At 34.2% G+C, this 17,210-nt stretch overlaps 1 protein-coding gene across 1 annotated transcript; it reads left to right on the top strand.

Moving 5' to 3' along the window:
- Nucleotides 2,540-16,669, top strand: LOC109724930 (linoleate 13S-lipoxygenase 2-1, chloroplastic-like). Its single transcript, XM_020253921.1, has 9 exons — nucleotides 2,540-2,968; nucleotides 12,926-13,200; nucleotides 13,603-13,843; nucleotides 13,970-14,290; nucleotides 14,451-14,536; nucleotides 14,646-14,756; nucleotides 14,878-15,179; nucleotides 15,327-15,593; nucleotides 15,754-16,669. Exons 1-9 carry the CDS (start codon nucleotides 2,590-2,592, stop codon nucleotides 16,520-16,522), a joined length of 2,751 nt encoding a protein of 916 aa, XP_020109510.1. The 5' UTR covers nucleotides 2,540-2,589; the 3' UTR covers nucleotides 16,523-16,669.

Here is a 17,210-nt window from a genome sequence, read left to right as displayed (position 1 = left end):
ACACTATGACTTTTGTAGGGACAACATATAAAAATTAAACGTTACATAGATATATTTGTTATTTACCATGTTTGTAGGTGGTACCTGTATGAATTTTTTTTTTTTCTTTTTGAGAGATAGGTAGTATGCTACCCGTTTCGTTTATTTCATTTAGAAATAAACTTAGCTGAAAATATGAATCAACTAGAATTTAAACTTGGAACTTCGAATACCAACCATCAAATTCTTTACCACTTGCGCTAGGAATGATCGGTGTATCTCTATAAAATTAATCATAAGATTTATACCATTTTATATTTGGTTGGAATAATCCTACCTCCCGTCCTGTCAATAATTGTCAAGATCTTCAATTATCGAGAAAGTTCTTTTTTTTTTAAAAGTTATTTTATTTATATAATAATTTAAAATTCATTCGACATGATTGATCGGATTATGAGATAGTACCCAGAGCAGTTTAGTTCAACTAACAAAATTAGACTGATTTAAAACGTGCATTGACCCGTTCAAACCAGCGGTTTAACAATAAAACCAGCAAACTGATTTTAAATTACCCGTGCAAACCAGTGGTTTAAACCAGTAAACTGATTTGATTTTATGATTAGAACCTGCCAAATTTTTTATTTAATATTGTAATAATTAATTAAAATATGCATTAGTTTATTTTACTAATTTATACTTTAAGTATATTTTTAATTTATATATAATTTATTAATATTTAAAAATAATATAGAATACTATACTTAACTATTATATATTTTTTATTACAATACAGTATTAAGTATTTATGACGTCATGTTGATGCCACAAATTTCAGTGATTGAATTATTGATTGAGCCTAGAACCTGCGATCCGATAATATTTTTGAACCCCAAACGAATCCGAATTTTAAGGCATTGATTTTATGTGCAAATAGAACATTCGATTAATTATTGAACATATTGCATTAAAACTCACGAAAAAAAATCCTTTTTGATATTATTTCAATATTATTGAACATTCGATATTTATCATACCAAAATCGGAGATTTTGAGTTCAAGTCGATTAGACTCGAGTTTTCTGAGTCATATGTTCAATAAGGGGGCGTATTTAATTCGTTTGGCATAAAACGAATCAAAAACTTATTTTCGGTATGAAAATATTTTTTCACTTGTTTGGTTAGACGTAAAAATATTTTTTTATTTTTACGGATTTGAAAAAAAAAATGAACTTTTCGTTTTTCACTATTTTTCAGCGGACAATAAAAACTCAAGCTGCCTAAAATTTTTTTTACCAAATCAAACAAATATAATTTTTTTTTTCTTTCAACCAAACAAATATTAATAAAAAATTACTTATTTTATACAAATCAAATATTACAAAAAATAAAATTATTTTTACATAAAAATTATTTTTTATAATTTTACGTTGAATCAAATAGACCCTAAAATTGCATGTATTTTCCATGTGCTATAATGTGTTGGCTTATTCAATGGTTAATATACTTTGATGCTTTTTTTTTTTTTTTTTTTTTTTTTTTTTTTTTTTTTGAGAGAGAGAGAGAGTGTCCGTGACAACCCAATAGTTCCGCATCAGATAATATGAAAGAGTATGATGGATTTATAAGTGACAGACATACTAGCAATAATAACTAGATTTAAGTATTTTGGGCCGGTGATTTGGATCCAACGAGTTATTACTGTTGACGTGTCGACTCGTTACATTTGCAATTAGAGATGAATGATAACTAGTCGAAAATATAATATAGGTCTTACATCGCCTAATAAATTTGTGACTATTTGTATGATTGAGCCGGGCTGACGAGAATGTAAGCCCAATAATTCCACGTCGGATAATATAGAAAAGTTTGATAGGTTTATAAGTGACGGATATACTAACAATAATAACTAGGCTAAAGTATTTCAGGCCGATGGTTTTGGTCTAATAAGTTATTATTGTTAGCGGGTTGGATTGTATTCCAAAACAGTGATGAACATGCACATAAGTGTATATGTATATATAGCACTCTACATATATACCTCCTCATTGTATACAGGGAAAGCTTTAAATACTACCCCTGTGGTTTCACACTTTCTCATTTTAGTACTCTGTGGTTTAAAGTGTACTATCAATTTAGTGTTATGTGGTTTTATTTTTATCTTTTTATATATTATCTATTTTACTAATTTTTTTCGTTAAATCAGTGACAAAGTTAAAACTAAAGGGTGCTAAAGTGAATAATCGATAAACCTAGGTGGGATATCTGAAATTTTTTATATATAATTTAACGAAATATTAACGGAAAAGCTGACAAAAAGATAAAAATAAAACCACATGGCACTAACTTGATACACTTTAAATCAAAGATTACTAAAGTGAGAAAGTACGAAACCAATATTTGAAGTTTATCCTTATATATATATATCATATATAACTATACTACTAATATATACTAATAGTATTATTATATAATATATTATATATATATATATATATATGATCATCCCCATCCAAAACCCTCAAGTATCTCTCTCCTCAGTCCTCATCAGCTCCCACGTTGAACTAAATACAACTCAAGACACACACCAAAAAAAATAAAATAAAATAAAAAAATGTTGAAGCCCTTGTTACAAGCACAAAACCACTCCCCCTCCCTCTTCTTTACCTCATCCCTCAATCCAATTATATACCCAATCACAATCCCGAAACCGCGATATACGCGGTCGCAATCGTGTCTAAGCCGTCGTCGAGAGGCGACTCTGAGGGCTCTTCGGGTGCGCTGCGAGGCTGCAAATGAGGAGGCGGCAAGATCTGCGGCGCCGGCAGCAATGGCGACGAAGAGCCCCGCAAAGGTGAAAGTGGTCGTGACGGTGCAGTCGACTGTCGGCGGAGCCCTCTCGAACGTCGGCCTCGCCCGCGGCCTCGACGACATCGCCGACTTGCTGGGGAAGACCCTCCTCTTAGAGCTTGCGAGCTCTGAGCTCGATCCAAGTAAACAAATTATTTATAATTATAGCGCTTTCACTACAAACAGGATGAATGTAGTTGCAACTACTGCATTTCTAATAACATACATCTTCAACTACACTGTATTTATAATTATATTTAATCAAACGCTTAAGTACCTTCTTTTTTTCAAATTTTTTTAAAGAATTTACATTTACATATGCATTTTGTAAGCAAATTAATGAGCTAATTTGCATGTACTCACACATACATATTTTATATATATATATATATCCAACCAAGTCGATTTGTAACTGCACCTTTTTTTTTTAAGTACTTATTAAGGATTTACAGTGACACATACTAAATTTCTAATATATACATACATAATTATATCAGTTTATATAAAACAACATAATATAGAAGAGTTTTCAAGGGGAAAAAAAATTACACTATCTTTTGTTTAGCTTGGTGGATAGTATTGTATTTTATTTTATTTTATTTTGTTTTTCTGTGCATCATTTTTTTAAGTTTGCAGAAGCAGGAAAAAAAAAAAAAATTTTAAGAGAGAGTAATTAATGAGTACTTGAAAAGTACACTTTGACTTTTTTATTAAAATGAAATCAAACAGGCCCATGTGAAAAACAAAAATAATAAAAGGTCAAGTAAGTGAAATAAATGCATGTAGGAACCTTTTCAGAAATAATCAAAATTTTATTTAGAGATACATTTGTTTCACCAAAAGTGGAATAGCCTAATTAATTTAATTTGTTGTAGATGGTAGTTAACCAAAATTAGTAAAAACTAAAAAAAGCTAAAATACAAATTTTTGCTTTTTTTTTTTACTTTTAAAATCTATATTTTGTCCCACGCATCAGGATTTCAATTTTTTTTAAAAAAAATTACAGTGTTAATGAAAAAGACAAAATAATCAAATTACCATTACATGTTATATAAAAAAATAATATTTTAATATATTTATGTTATTTTTAAAATAATTTTGATATATCTATTTATAAATTATAAGAAATAAGATGGAATAATGATGAATTCTATGAGAGGAATAGTAAATGCATAACCTTGAAATTTAAAAAAAGTAAAATATAATTTTTTTTAAATATTTTATACATGTCTTTTTGCAAAAAACTATTCAGTAGCTTTGCTTTTTTTTTTTTTTTTTTTTTTTTTNGACCAAAATTTTTAAAATTGGTCTGTCCTATATACTTTATCTCTCCATCCTCCACTTCTTGCGGGCCCATGTCTCCATTGAACACTTATTATATCTTCTTTGCTGTTTCCCACCAACTCCACTGTTGTGCCCAAGTGAGCGAGAAGAAAATTAAATGCATCGACTTAAAATTTTCAAACAGCAAAATTTAAGTATTTTTTATGTTTTTATATGTTAGTGTGGAAATTTTTGGTGAAACGAATACAATCTCTTTCGATTAAGCTAAGAGGCTGTTTGGTTGCATGTAAAATCATAAAAAATAATTTTTCGTAAAAAAACGTTTGGTAGAAAAAAGTTTTATGTTTTATAGTATTTGATTTGTAGGACAAAAATAATTTTTTATTAATATTTTTTGGTTAAAAAAAGAGAAAACTTCAAATACCATCCTCTGTTGGTTCGCACTTTCTCACTTTAGTACCTTGTGATTTAAAGTGTATCACTTTCGTATACTATGATTTTATTTTTCTCTTTTTGTTATTCCCTTCACTGATTTTTTTCGTTAAATCAGTGACAAAGTTAAAGTAAAAGATACTAAAGTGAATATTTAATAAACTATAGATGGGGTATCTGAAGTTTTTTGTATATGATTTAATGAAAAGTTAAAGGAGGGACTGATGAAAAGAGAAAAATGAAACTACGTGATACTAAATTAATACACTTTAAACTATAAGCCTCCGTTTGGTTCGGGGTTAAGGAAAAAGTAGCTATTCCAGGGATAGGGTTAAGTTCAGGGTTAAAGTGGGGTTAAAGTTTTTTTGTGTTTGGTTGGGGTTGGAGTTAGTCTAGAATAATGAAAAATAGTGTTTGGTTGGAGTAGGTGGGATGAGAAGATAATGATTGATAAAGAAGGATAATTATTGGTTGGAGTAGGTTGGATAAGAAGATAATGATTGATAAAGAAAGATAATGATTGGTTGGAGTAGGTGGGATAAAAAAGATAATGATTAATAAAGATAGTAAAATTACTAAAATAGCCTCACTATAATCATTTAAAATAAATATTTTATTTATTGTTTTAAATATTCTATATTTTGGGAGCCGTGCGGGGAGGGGGGGTGGGGTTTACTAACCCCACCACTAAATGCTTGCGTTTGGGGATTAAATGGAGGTTAAGGGGTTATTCCACCCCTTAACCTCCAACCAAACGCAAGCTAAGGTACTAAAATGAGAAAATGCGAAACCATGTACAGATGTAGTATTTAAAGTTTATCCTAAAAAAATTTATATTTGTTTGGTTCGATAAAAAAATGAATAAAAATTTTTTTACTAGATTTGAGTTTTTATTTTTCTCCGAAAATCGGCTAAAACGAGAACACTATTTTTTTTCGAATCTATAAAAATAGTTTCTAAAAATTTTTTTCTACCACTATAAATATTCCAAGAAATAATTTTTTTTAAGTGGAAAACTAAACCCTAATAAATAGTACTAGGAATAGGAACAAGGAATAGGAACAACCAGGTAACGTCCTTTTCCGTGGACGTAGTTGTCGATCACGTGTAGTTGTCTAGGGCAAATGATTGGACTAATAATAAATTTTACAATTAAAGATGTTCGTGGATCAGGTCCGCCGTCTGAATAGTTGATATATTGTATTCATATTCTAAAAAATGAGTAATATATATATATATATATATATATATATATATATATATAGAGAGAGAGAGAGAGAGAGAGAGAGAGAGAGAGAGAGAGAGAGGGGTCCTATGCTTTCGAAAGTACGGAGGTCTTCGTGCTTGTAAGTTGTTTTTAATGATGGGACGTCCGATTCGGCGCGGTTCCATTAAACATGATCTACGCTATTGGAACTATCTAGAAACCAAATTTCATAATTTTTTGACTTCGTTTGCCTAGTGAACGAGTAGCTTCAAAATGAACGGTTGAAAATAAAAATCTCATAAAAAATAGTGATAAATGACTCAAATTTCAAATCATATGTATTGTTCTTGCTCTTGATGTTAAGTAGAATTTTCTATTAAAGTTTCATGTAATTTGGATACTTCTACACCGTTGAACTTAAAAACGTGCCACATTGGCCGTTAAAATAGTAATTTTTGATATCTTGTGATCGCTTGGTAAATAATGTCGAAAAATTATAAAATTTGGTTTCTAGATAGTTCTAATAGCATAGATTATGCCTAACGGAGCCGATCGTCGAATTGGATGTCCTATCATCGAAAACAACTTATAAGTACGTAGGCCTCCGTACTTTCATAAGCACGGGAGAACTACTTTATATATATATATATATATATATATATATATATATATATATATATATATATATATATATATATATACACTCTATCAATTTAACTTCGAATCAAGTTTTGATCTAGGTACTTGAATTAAAAAAACACCGATCTGGCTTTGGATAGTGACTATCTGTATCCTATTTACTTAAGATCGAATATGGATCGGATACGGATACTCGTATTCACTTTTTTTATACACTTTATTAACGGTTTATGGACAAATCATAAATCTCTCACTATAAAAAACTTGCATTCAAATTAGTTGCATCCAATCCAATAAAATTCGTTCAAAGAAATAATTCAAGCAGTAAACAACTAAGATAAAAAAAAAAAGAGTAAAAAAAAAAGAATAAACAGGGCGACTAAGATTTTCACTAAACTGAAAAGACACAAAAATCCTTTACCTATAAATTCTATTGAAATTGATCCCTCAACTTCAATTTTTTTTAATTTATTATCGGGTATTTCACCGGGTCTGAGTCCAGGTTCGGGTCTGGATTTAGAAACTCATCCGGATCCTACCTATTAAAAGGTCATGTTCAAGTCAGGTCCAAGTCCGGTATTGACATAAACTATTGGGACGCAAATCCAAAACTTTAATTGATTTTTTTACTGGTATACTATTTATTTTTTATCGGGTCCAATTCAAATCTAGGTAGAGTCCGGCTAGGGTCCGAATTGAGTATAAAATGTCGGATATTTTGAACAGCTTTACGTACGACTGCTTTTGTATGACAAATTCACCACTACGTCATGTGTCCTTTTTACGGTTTTACCCCTTCCTCTACTAGAAAATTAATTATTTCATTATTTTTTTTTGAAAAACTTCAAATACCACTCCTGTTGTTCAGTGGTTTTTTTACTTTAGTATTTTTTATTTTAATTTTTTATTTTTGTTATCTCCTCAGTTAATTTTTTTGTTAAATTAATGAAAAAGTTAAAACCACAAGATACTAAATAAAAATTCGATAACCTACAGAGTATTAAAATGAATATTCGATAAACGATGAGAAGGGTATCTGAAGTTTTTTCTATATATTTTAACAGAAAGTTAACGGAGGTGCTGATGAAAAGAAAAAAAAATGAAACTGCATGATACTAAAATAATATACTTTAAACCATATAGTACTAAAATAAGAAAGCGTTAATTTAATAAAAATATTTAAAGTTTTTTCTTTTTTGAAAAATTAAAATTCTTTCCAGCAGAGTAGGTGGTTCACGGGATTCGAATATCTGTACGAGTTTAAATTTGGAGGTAGAGTTAAGCATTTGTTGATTCGATTCGGTTCGATTTATACAATTTTTTCAAAAAAAAAAAGGGGGAACCAAACCATGCAAATTAATCGAAATAATTTGGTCGGTTTCATTCAACTCCGATTTGTTTGATTTAAGCAAGCCATTTTTACTTGATTCCAATCTTTTTAAACTACTAAAAATAATATATGAACATGAGTAATTTTACATTAAAAATTATTAATCTAATACAATCATAATTAAGATCTCTAATTTTTTAATTATTATTTAAAATTAATTAATACATAAATTTTTAAAATGGGAAAATTTTAAATACCATCCTTGTGATTTTACGCTTTCTTACTTTAGTACCCTGTGATTTATAGTATATCAATTTAGTGCCCTATGATTTTTTTTATCTTTTTATTATCGATTTCACTAATTTTTTGTTAAATGAATGATGAAGTTAAAATTTGGTGGGGTATCTGAAGTTTGTTAAATATAATTTAATGAAAAATTAACGGAGAAGTTGACAAAAAAATGAAAATGAAACTACAGGACACTAACTTAATACATTTTAAACTATATGATACTAAAATGAGAAAGTATGAAACTACTGGAGTGGTATTTGAAGTTTACCTTTCTAAAATTTAAGACTAATATATATTAGTTTACAAAAAGTGACTAGCTACCCCAATCTTCTATCCCACAACTACTTTTTCTACATTTTAATCAATTTGTTTGATCTGTATTTTACATGGCAATTAATCAATTTGCAGACCATTTGACTAGCCCGAGAGAGAGAGAGAGAGAGAGAGAGAGAGAGATGCAATAAAGTAAAAGAATGATGTAAGAAAAGACTTGAATTTAAGATAGGGATGTTGATCTTATTCTAAATAGTAAAAAATAATTTATAAAATATTTATTAGATTTGAATTGTTTTATACCGTTAAATTCACAAACACATTATATCGATCGTTAAAATTATCAATTTTGAGACCTTTTAATCACTAGCCAAATGATGTCAAAAAATTATGAAATTTAGTTTTTAAATACTTTCAATAGTGTAGATCAAGTCTAACAGAGTCGATCATTGATTTGGAAGTCACATCATTGAAAATAACTTGGTAGCACCGTAGCACGAAGGCCTCCAGGCTACTAATAATAATAAACCAACTTAACTCATATATTTCTAGAAGTTTCAAATACTCTAAATCATATTTAACGGTGTAGATCGTCGATTCGAAAGTCCCAACATCGAAAACAACTTATGAGTACAAAGAACTCTTTACTCATAAGAGTATAGTAGCCCTACTCATATATATATATATATATATATATATATATAGAGAGAGTGAGGCTACTATGCTTTTGGAAGCACGGAGCCTTCCGTGCTTTCAGGTCATTTTCGATGTTGCGACTTTCAAATCGTCGATCGGCTCCGTTAAACTTGATCTAGAGTATTTGAAGCACCTAGAAAATAAATTTTATGATTTTTAGATATCATTTGCCTAGTGATCGAAGGGGCTCAAAATCAATAATTTTAATAGCCGTAGTGAGCCGTTTGCAAGTTTAACGCTATAAAAGTATCCAAATCACGTGAAATTTTGGTAGAAAATTCTTTATACTATATAAAACAAGATCAATATCTTTGATCTAAAATTTTAATGTCATATTATCATGTTTTGTAAGATTTTTATTTTTAGTCGTTGATTTTGAGCCTCTTCGTTCACTAGGTAAATAATATCGAAAAATTGCATAATTTATTTTCTTGGTTCTTGAAATACTCTAGATCAAGTTTAACTAAGCCGATTGACGATTCGAAAGTCGCAACATGAAAAACGACATGGAAGCATGGAAGGCTCCGTGCTTCCCAAAGCATAGTAGCCTCACTATATATATATATAGTAGTGCTACTATGCTATCAGAAGCATAAAGTAGTTGGTGCTTTCGATTTTATAACCCTTACATCAACCCCATTGATTATTTCTAACCATTGGATTAATATTATTAACCAATGGGAACCCCTCAACTCTAGTTGGACCACTCAACTCTAAGGGGACCGTTATCATCCCAATCGTAGAATTTTTGATCCAAAGGCTAAAAAATCGGAAGCACCAACTACTTTATACTTCCAATAGCATAGTAGCTCTACACTATATATATATATATATATATATATATATATATAGAGCGGGGCTGCTGTGCTCTCAGGAGCACGGAGGCCTCCGTGCTCCTGAGCCATTTTCAATGATAGAATTTTTGAATCGACGATCGGCTTCGTTAGACTTGATCTAGCGCATTTGAAGTTTCTAGAAAATAATTTTTGCGATTTTTTGATATCATTTACCTAGTGAGGCAAAGATTCAAAATCCATAATTATTTATATGGTTAATATCTACCGTTTTCAGTTTAACAGGTGTAAAGTATTCAATCAGATGAATTTTGATACAAATTCTTCCTATACTATCTATAACAAATATTATATTCTTGATCGAAATTTTATTGCCTATATTCAACACTTTTAATATAAATTTTTATTTTCAAGCCGTTTAAAAATTATCTTGATTTTGAATTCTTTTCGAAAATTGCTAGAGTATAATGATATCAAAAAATCGTAAAATTCATTTTCTAGAAAACTTTCAAATACGCTAGATCAAGTTTAACGGAACCGATCGTCGATTCGAAAACTCAGATCATCGAAAACGGTCTAGGAGCACGGAGGCCTCCGTGCCGGGTGTGATCCTGAAGCACAGCAGCCCTGGCTATAATATATTATATATTATATATATATATATATATATATATTATATATATATAAGTGAGGCTACTTATTACCTAGTCGAAGTTACGAGATTGCTTGCCGTTCTTCAGTCTCTTGTTTTCGATGTTGCTGGCTTTTCAACTCGGTCGATTCGCTCCGTTTAAATTTATTTAGAGTATTTTGCAAGTACTTAGAAAATAAAGATTTTTATTTACATTATATTTTGCCTAGTGAACGAGGGGGCGCTCAAATCAAGATTGAAAATAAAAATTCTTACAAAATGTAATATATGACATAAATTTTTATCAAAGATATTGATCTTTGTTTTATATAGTAAGTTATAAGAAATTTTCTATCAAAATTTTCATGTTGATTTGGAATTTCTTACACGTTAAACTTGCAAAACGAGCTCACTTACGTCCAGTGAAATTTATTGATTTTGGAGCCATTGAATGATGATCTAGTACACTTGAAGTGTTTTTGAATTTCAAATTTCAATCTTTTGCGGACATCATTTGGAAGTTCTATCATCGAAAACAAATCGCGTAATTAAAACGGCATCGTTTACTACCGATAGTATTTAGCTCAACGGCTCTCTCTCTCTCTCTCTCTCCTCTCCTCTCTCTCTCTCTCTCTCTCTTATATATATATATATATATATATATACTATATTATATATATATATTATGCAACTATATTATCGATAGTTATAATTAGCCACTTGATTCTATCAAGCTTTTCGGCCTGTTGGATGAAAGGATATTATCGATAGTAGCTAACGGTTGTTTATTATCTAGTTTTCGGGCGTTTGATGAAATGATGTATGTGGTGTAGAATGAGTGAGTGATCTTCGGTTAGGATGATGGTAGAGTTCTTCTAAAGTTAATATGGTGTGGTTGCGATTGAATTAGTATAATTTTAACAGGTAAATAATGAGTTAAAGAATAGATTTCTAACGGTTAAAAAGATTTTGATTATGTGCCAAAAGCTTTTGATACTATCCGATAGGTATAGATGCAAATCTCCATTATATAGTAATATATAATTATATATATATATATTATATATAATAATAGGAGAGAGAGAGAGATCCGGAGGGAGGAGAGAGAGAGAGAGCGTTGCCTGACGAGAGAGAGAGAGAGGGGAGAGGAGAGAGATAGCAAACGTGGCTTCGTTGCATCTATTTGTTTCTGATGATAGAGCCTCCAAATCGACGATCGGCATCGTTGAACATGATCTATACCACTTGAAGTGTTTAGAAATCAAATTTCAATTCTTTTCGACATCATTTGCCTAATGATCAAAGGGTTTCAAAATTTGTAATTTTAATGGTCGATATGAGGTGTTTTCTTGTTTAACGGCGTAAAGATATCCAAATCAATTGAATTTTTATTAGAAAATTCTTTAAACAATTTAAAACAAGATCTATACTCTTGATCTTCATAATAAAACTCCTATCATCATTTTTTAAAGAATATTCATTTTCAGCCGTTTATTTTTGTGTCTACTCGATAGATAAGAGAACAATATAAAAAATGTATAAAATTTGATTTCTAGATACTTCAAATGGTATAGATCATGTTCAACGGTGCCGATCGTCGATTTGGAGGCTCCAAATCGACTTAGAGGCTCCAAACGGGCTCCGTTGCCGACTATATATATATATATATATATTGAGCTAGAATACTATTGGTAGCAAACAGACTCCGTTGCCACCTATTTGCTTTCGATGATAGAGCCTACAAATCAACGATCGGCATTGTTGAACATGATCTATACCACTTGAAGTGTTTATAAATCAAATTTCAAACCTTTTTGACATCATTTGCCTAATGATCAAAGAGTTTCAAATTTTATAATTTTAATGGTCGATATGAGGCGTTTTCTCGTTTAACGGTGTAAAGATATCCAAATCAATTGAATTTTTGGTAAAAAAATTCTTTAAACTATTTAAAACAAGATCTATACTATTGATCTTGACTACAATACTCCTATCATCATTTTTTAAAAAATATTCATTTTCAGCCGTTCATTTTTGTGTCCACTCGATGGATAAGAGAACAATATCAAAAATGTATGAAATTTGATTTCTAAACACTTCAAGTGGTATGGATCATGCTCAACGGTACCGATCGTCGATTTAGAGGCTCCATCATAAAAAACAAATGGGTGGCGACAAAGCCCATTTGCTACCGATAGTATTCTAGCTCAATTCTATATATATATATGATCAGTTTTTAATTCTATACTTAGTTAGTAGTGACTAAATGACCTGTTGACATTGAATGATTAAAATGAGTACAAAATGCTTTGCTAATTACAAACAAATCTTACAATATTTTACGAAACTATATAACTCGATCAATGGTAAGATTTCACCCTTTAAATTATGAGTTATATTTACCTTCTAGTGATTTACACTTTTCTAATATAAACATACTATTGCATATGCTAGTTTATAAAGTATTGTAAAATTTGTTTGTAAGTGTAATATTACTCGTATTAATCATGTTTCACTTAACAGGAACGGGGTTGGAGAAGGAGACCATAGCGGGCTACGCTCACAAAGCAAGCCAACATTGTGACAAGGTCAAGTATGAAGGCGAGTTCTCGGTCCCTTCGACGTTCAGAGAAGTAGGCGCGGTGGTGGTGGAGAACGAACACCACAAGGAGATGTATCTCCACGACATCGTGCTCACCACTGCTGGCGACGACGCCACCTCCCTCACCATCGATTGTAGGTCGTGGGTGCACTCCAAATTTGATAACCCTGAGAAGAGGGTCTTCTTTACTAGCAAGGTTTAGCATCTCTTTATCTAATTAGTTCAGTTTACTTTGTTTTGACAAATCTTTACTAGAAAGACCGACTGTCCTTATCGCAAATGGCAAAAGACTTGGTGGTTGGTACCCAAGATCTCAAGTTCGAATTATAGTTGATTCACATTTTTAGCTAAGTTTATTTCTAAATGAAATACACAAAGCGAGTAGCATGCTATCTATCTCTTAAAAAAAAATTTTACTAGAAGGTGAACGACTCTCTCTCTCTCTCTCTCTCTCTCTCTCATAGTTCAGATTACTTTGTTTCTCCAATTTTTTTAAGTTTGATAATTCTTTACCATCAAGGTACGTGAACATCTATATCTCTCTCTCTCTCTCTCTCTCTCTCTCTCTCTCTCTCTCTTAATGCGTGCATGCATGCAGTCCTACTTGCCTTCTCAAACCCCACCGGGGCTCGAGAGGCTGAGGAAGAAAGAGCTGGCGAACATGCGAGGGGATGGCACGGGGGAACGGAAGCCATTCGAGAGGATATACGACTACGACACATACAATGATCTTGGCGATCCCGACAAAGGCCAGGACATGGCAAGGCCCGTCCTTGGAGACAGCAAAGAGTTGCCTTATCCGCGTCGATGCCGCACCGGTCGCCCTAGAACCAAGAAAGGTATATATGCGAGAGATAGTTCAAATATGAATGTCGTAAACGCAAAATACTACATAGCTAACATAGCTATTTGTGCGCATAAACATCCTAGCATATGATATCTCAACTATTTGCCTTTTCTTGTAGACCCACTTTCAGAAGAACGAAGCAGCAGCGTATACGTCCCGAGGGACGAAGCCTTCTCCGAGGTTAAGGGACTGACATTCTCGGCGAAGGCCTTTAAATCTGTACTCCATGCAGTCGTCCCCTCGATCGAGACGGCGATCATCGACACGAAGCTCGGTTTCCCCTACTTCACAGCCATTGATTCACTGTTCAATGAGGGTGTCAAACTCCCTAAGCAAGAGGGTCTTAGCTTCTTCCGCACCGTAATACCGCGGGTCATCAAGGCCTTCGAGGACAGCACCGACAACGTTCTTCTCTTCGAGGCTCCAGAGATGATCGATCGTAATTGCTTTAGCTTACAGCTGAATTCTATGCACGACCGTTTACGACTCATTGCAGAGCGTAAACGGTTAATAAAATTTGTTTGTAAGAATAGCATCTGCGCATAAATTTTCTTATTTTTTACCAACTCACTTAACTTGTGGCACCATCAATGCTGCAGGAGACAAGTTTGCATGGTTCAGAGATGAGGAGTTCTCTAGGCAAACTCTAGCAGGGCTCAATCCATTTAGCATTCAACTTGTCACAGTATGTTGGAAATATTAACACTTAGTACATTTCCTAATTTATTAAGTTATTTTTCTATTTTTATTGTGCATTGGATGATTAATATTTATTGATTTCAACAATCATGCAGGAGTTCCCTTTTGTCAGCAAACTTGATCCTGAGGTTTATGGTCCAGCAAAATCTGCTATCACTGCAGAACTTATAGAGAGAGAAATTTTGGGTGTCATGACTGTGGAGGAGGTAGTAATTCTAATTCTTCCTCAAAGACTTAATAAATATTGAAGTTATTAAAAGTATAATCAGATTCAATGCATCTGTGAAAAAAGATTTGTCTCTACTAATGCTACTGTCATTCTTTCAGGCCCTTAAGAAAAAAAGGTTGTTCGTGCTGGACTACCACGACCTGCTGCTACCGTATGTGCATAAGGTGCGCGGGCTGGAAGACACGACCTTGTACGCCTCCCGCACCGTCTTTTTTCTCACCAGCGACGAGACGTTGATGCCGATCGCCATCGAACTCACCCGCCCGGCCTCCCCTACGAAACCTCAATGGCAGCAAGTCTTCGGCCGCAGCTGGGATGCCACGGGTGCATGGCTCTGGAGGCTCGCCAAAGCGCACGTCTGCTCCCACGACGCTGGCTACCACCAGCTTGTCATCCACTGGTCTCTCTCTCTCTCTCTCTCTAGCCCCATGCATGTTCAGAAACTAAATGAGATAGTATCTGAGAAAGATTCAAACTCGAGACATCCTGCTCTGATACTATTTGATATATACTTAAGTAGTCTCTTTGCTTCGTGATCTTTGTATAGGCTGAGAACTCACTGCTGCACAGAGCCGTATATAATCGCGGCGAACCGACAGCTGAGTGCGATGCACCCGATCTACCGCTTGCTGCACCCGCACTTCCGGTACACTATGGAGATCAACGCAATGGCGCGGGAGTCCCTCATCAACGCCGGCGGCGTCATCGAATCCTGCTTCTCCCCGGGCAAGTACTCCGCCGAGCTCAGCGCAGCCGCTTACGGCAAGCTTTGGCGGTTCGACATGGAGGCCCTGCCGGCTGACCTAATCCGAAGGTATATATATATATATATATATATATANGCCCTGCCGGCCGACCTAATCCGAAGGTGTATATATATATATATATATATATGATTGTTAAATACGATGAATTGGACAGCCGTTGTTCTCCGAAAACTTAATATATACTAGTGTTTTTGAATGAATTTGCAGGGGAATGGCGGTGGAGGATCCGACGGCGGAGCACGGCCTAAGGCTGACGATAAATGACTACCCGTTCGCGAACGACGGCCTACTGATATGGTCTTCGATCAAGGAGTGGGTCGGCGATTACGTCAACCGCTACTACCCGACGGCGGCCGACGTGACGGCGGACCACGAGCTGCAGGCCTGGTGGGAGGACGTCCGGACGAAAGGCCACGCGGACAAGAAGGACGAGCCGTGGTGGCCGACGGTGGCATCGCCGTCGGAACTAACCCAAGTTCTCACAACCATAATCTGGGTGACCTCGGGCCACCACGCCGCCGTGAACTTCGGGCAGTACCACTTCGGCGGATACTTCCCCAACCGGCCGACCGTCGCGCGGAAGAACATGCCGGTCGAGGACATGGGCGGCACGAGCCACGAGGACTTCGCGCGGTTCTTGCGAAAGCCGGAGGCGGCGCTGCTGGAGTGCTTCCCGTCGCAGATCCAGGCGACGAAAGTGATGTCCGTGCTGGACGTGCTGTCGACGCACTCGCCGGACGAGGAGTACCTCGGGCAGGAGCCGGAGCCGGCCTGGGCGGCCGACGCGGTGGTGAACGCGGCGTTCGAGAGGTTCAACGGCAGGATGCGGGAGATCGAGGGGATAATCGACGCGCGGAACGCCGACCCGAAGCTGAAGAACCGGTGCGGCGCGGGAATAGTGCCGTATGAGCTCTTGAGGCCCTCCTCCAAACCAGGAGTGACAGGGATGGGCGTTCCAAATAGCATCTCCATTTGAACAACAATATTTAACAAACAAATCATGCATGCACCCAATAATTAATGTTGTAGCTAGCGCATGCATTAATTAATGGTTGAGTGAGGTATATATATTACACTAGCTGAGTAAATAAAAGAACATTACTTTGCGAGTTCGTCGATAAAAGACCTTCCATTACGCATACAATTTAAGGTATAATTAAACCTTAAGCTGATAAAATAACCGCGTATTAAAAGAAAAGGATTACTACAATTATGCTAATGGAGGAATTCGATCGGGGATCGAGCGGCTGCAATTGCCAGATTTTTATTTAAAGCTGCTAAAAATCTGAGAGGTTATAAACAGAGATTTTTATTTAAGCGTTAATTTCGTATAGGTCACTGCAAATATGTGGCGAATAGTAGATATATCTTTACAAAGTTCAACTTTCATAAGTTATTCCTGCAAAAGTCCTAATTATTTAGATGTCTCTAACTGTTAGGATCCGTTAGAAAAATCTAGTTAACCACAATTAAAATACTTAATCATGATTAATTAATAATCTGAATTAACAATTTTGTCTTTCTTTTTCTTCCTCTTCCTCTTCCTCTCCTGCTTCTTCTTCGCATCCTCCTCCTTTTCTCTTTCTTCTTCTTCCTCATCGTTGTCATCGTCAATGATCTGATCGTCGTGCTCGCGTAGGCCGTCATCACTAGCGCTTCTGAAT

This window comes from Ananas comosus, linkage group 19 (genome assembly GCF_001540865.1).
Source record: "Ananas comosus cultivar F153 linkage group 19, ASM154086v1, whole genome shotgun sequence".
Classification (NCBI taxonomy): Eukaryota; Viridiplantae; Streptophyta; class Magnoliopsida; order Poales; family Bromeliaceae; genus Ananas; species Ananas comosus.
Note: the sequence above shows the minus strand (reverse complement) of the source record. Positions and strands in the feature narration are given on the sequence as shown.

What these genes read in the sequence shown, in the direction of transcription:
- LOC109724930 (XM_020253921.1), top strand. Translation starts at nt 2,590, where the DNA reads ATGTTGAAGCCCTTGTTACAAGCACAAAACCACTCCCCCTCCCTCTTC. An exon ending in GGGTCTTCTTTACTAGCAAG is followed by an intron (nt 13,201 to 13,602) that starts GTTTAGCATCTC and finishes GCATGCATGCAG; the next exon opens with TCCTACTTGCCTTCTCAAAC. An exon ending in TTAGCATTCAACTTGTCACA is followed by an intron (nt 14,537 to 14,645) that starts GTATGTTGGAAA and finishes ACAATCATGCAG; the next exon opens with GAGTTCCCTTTTGTCAGCAA.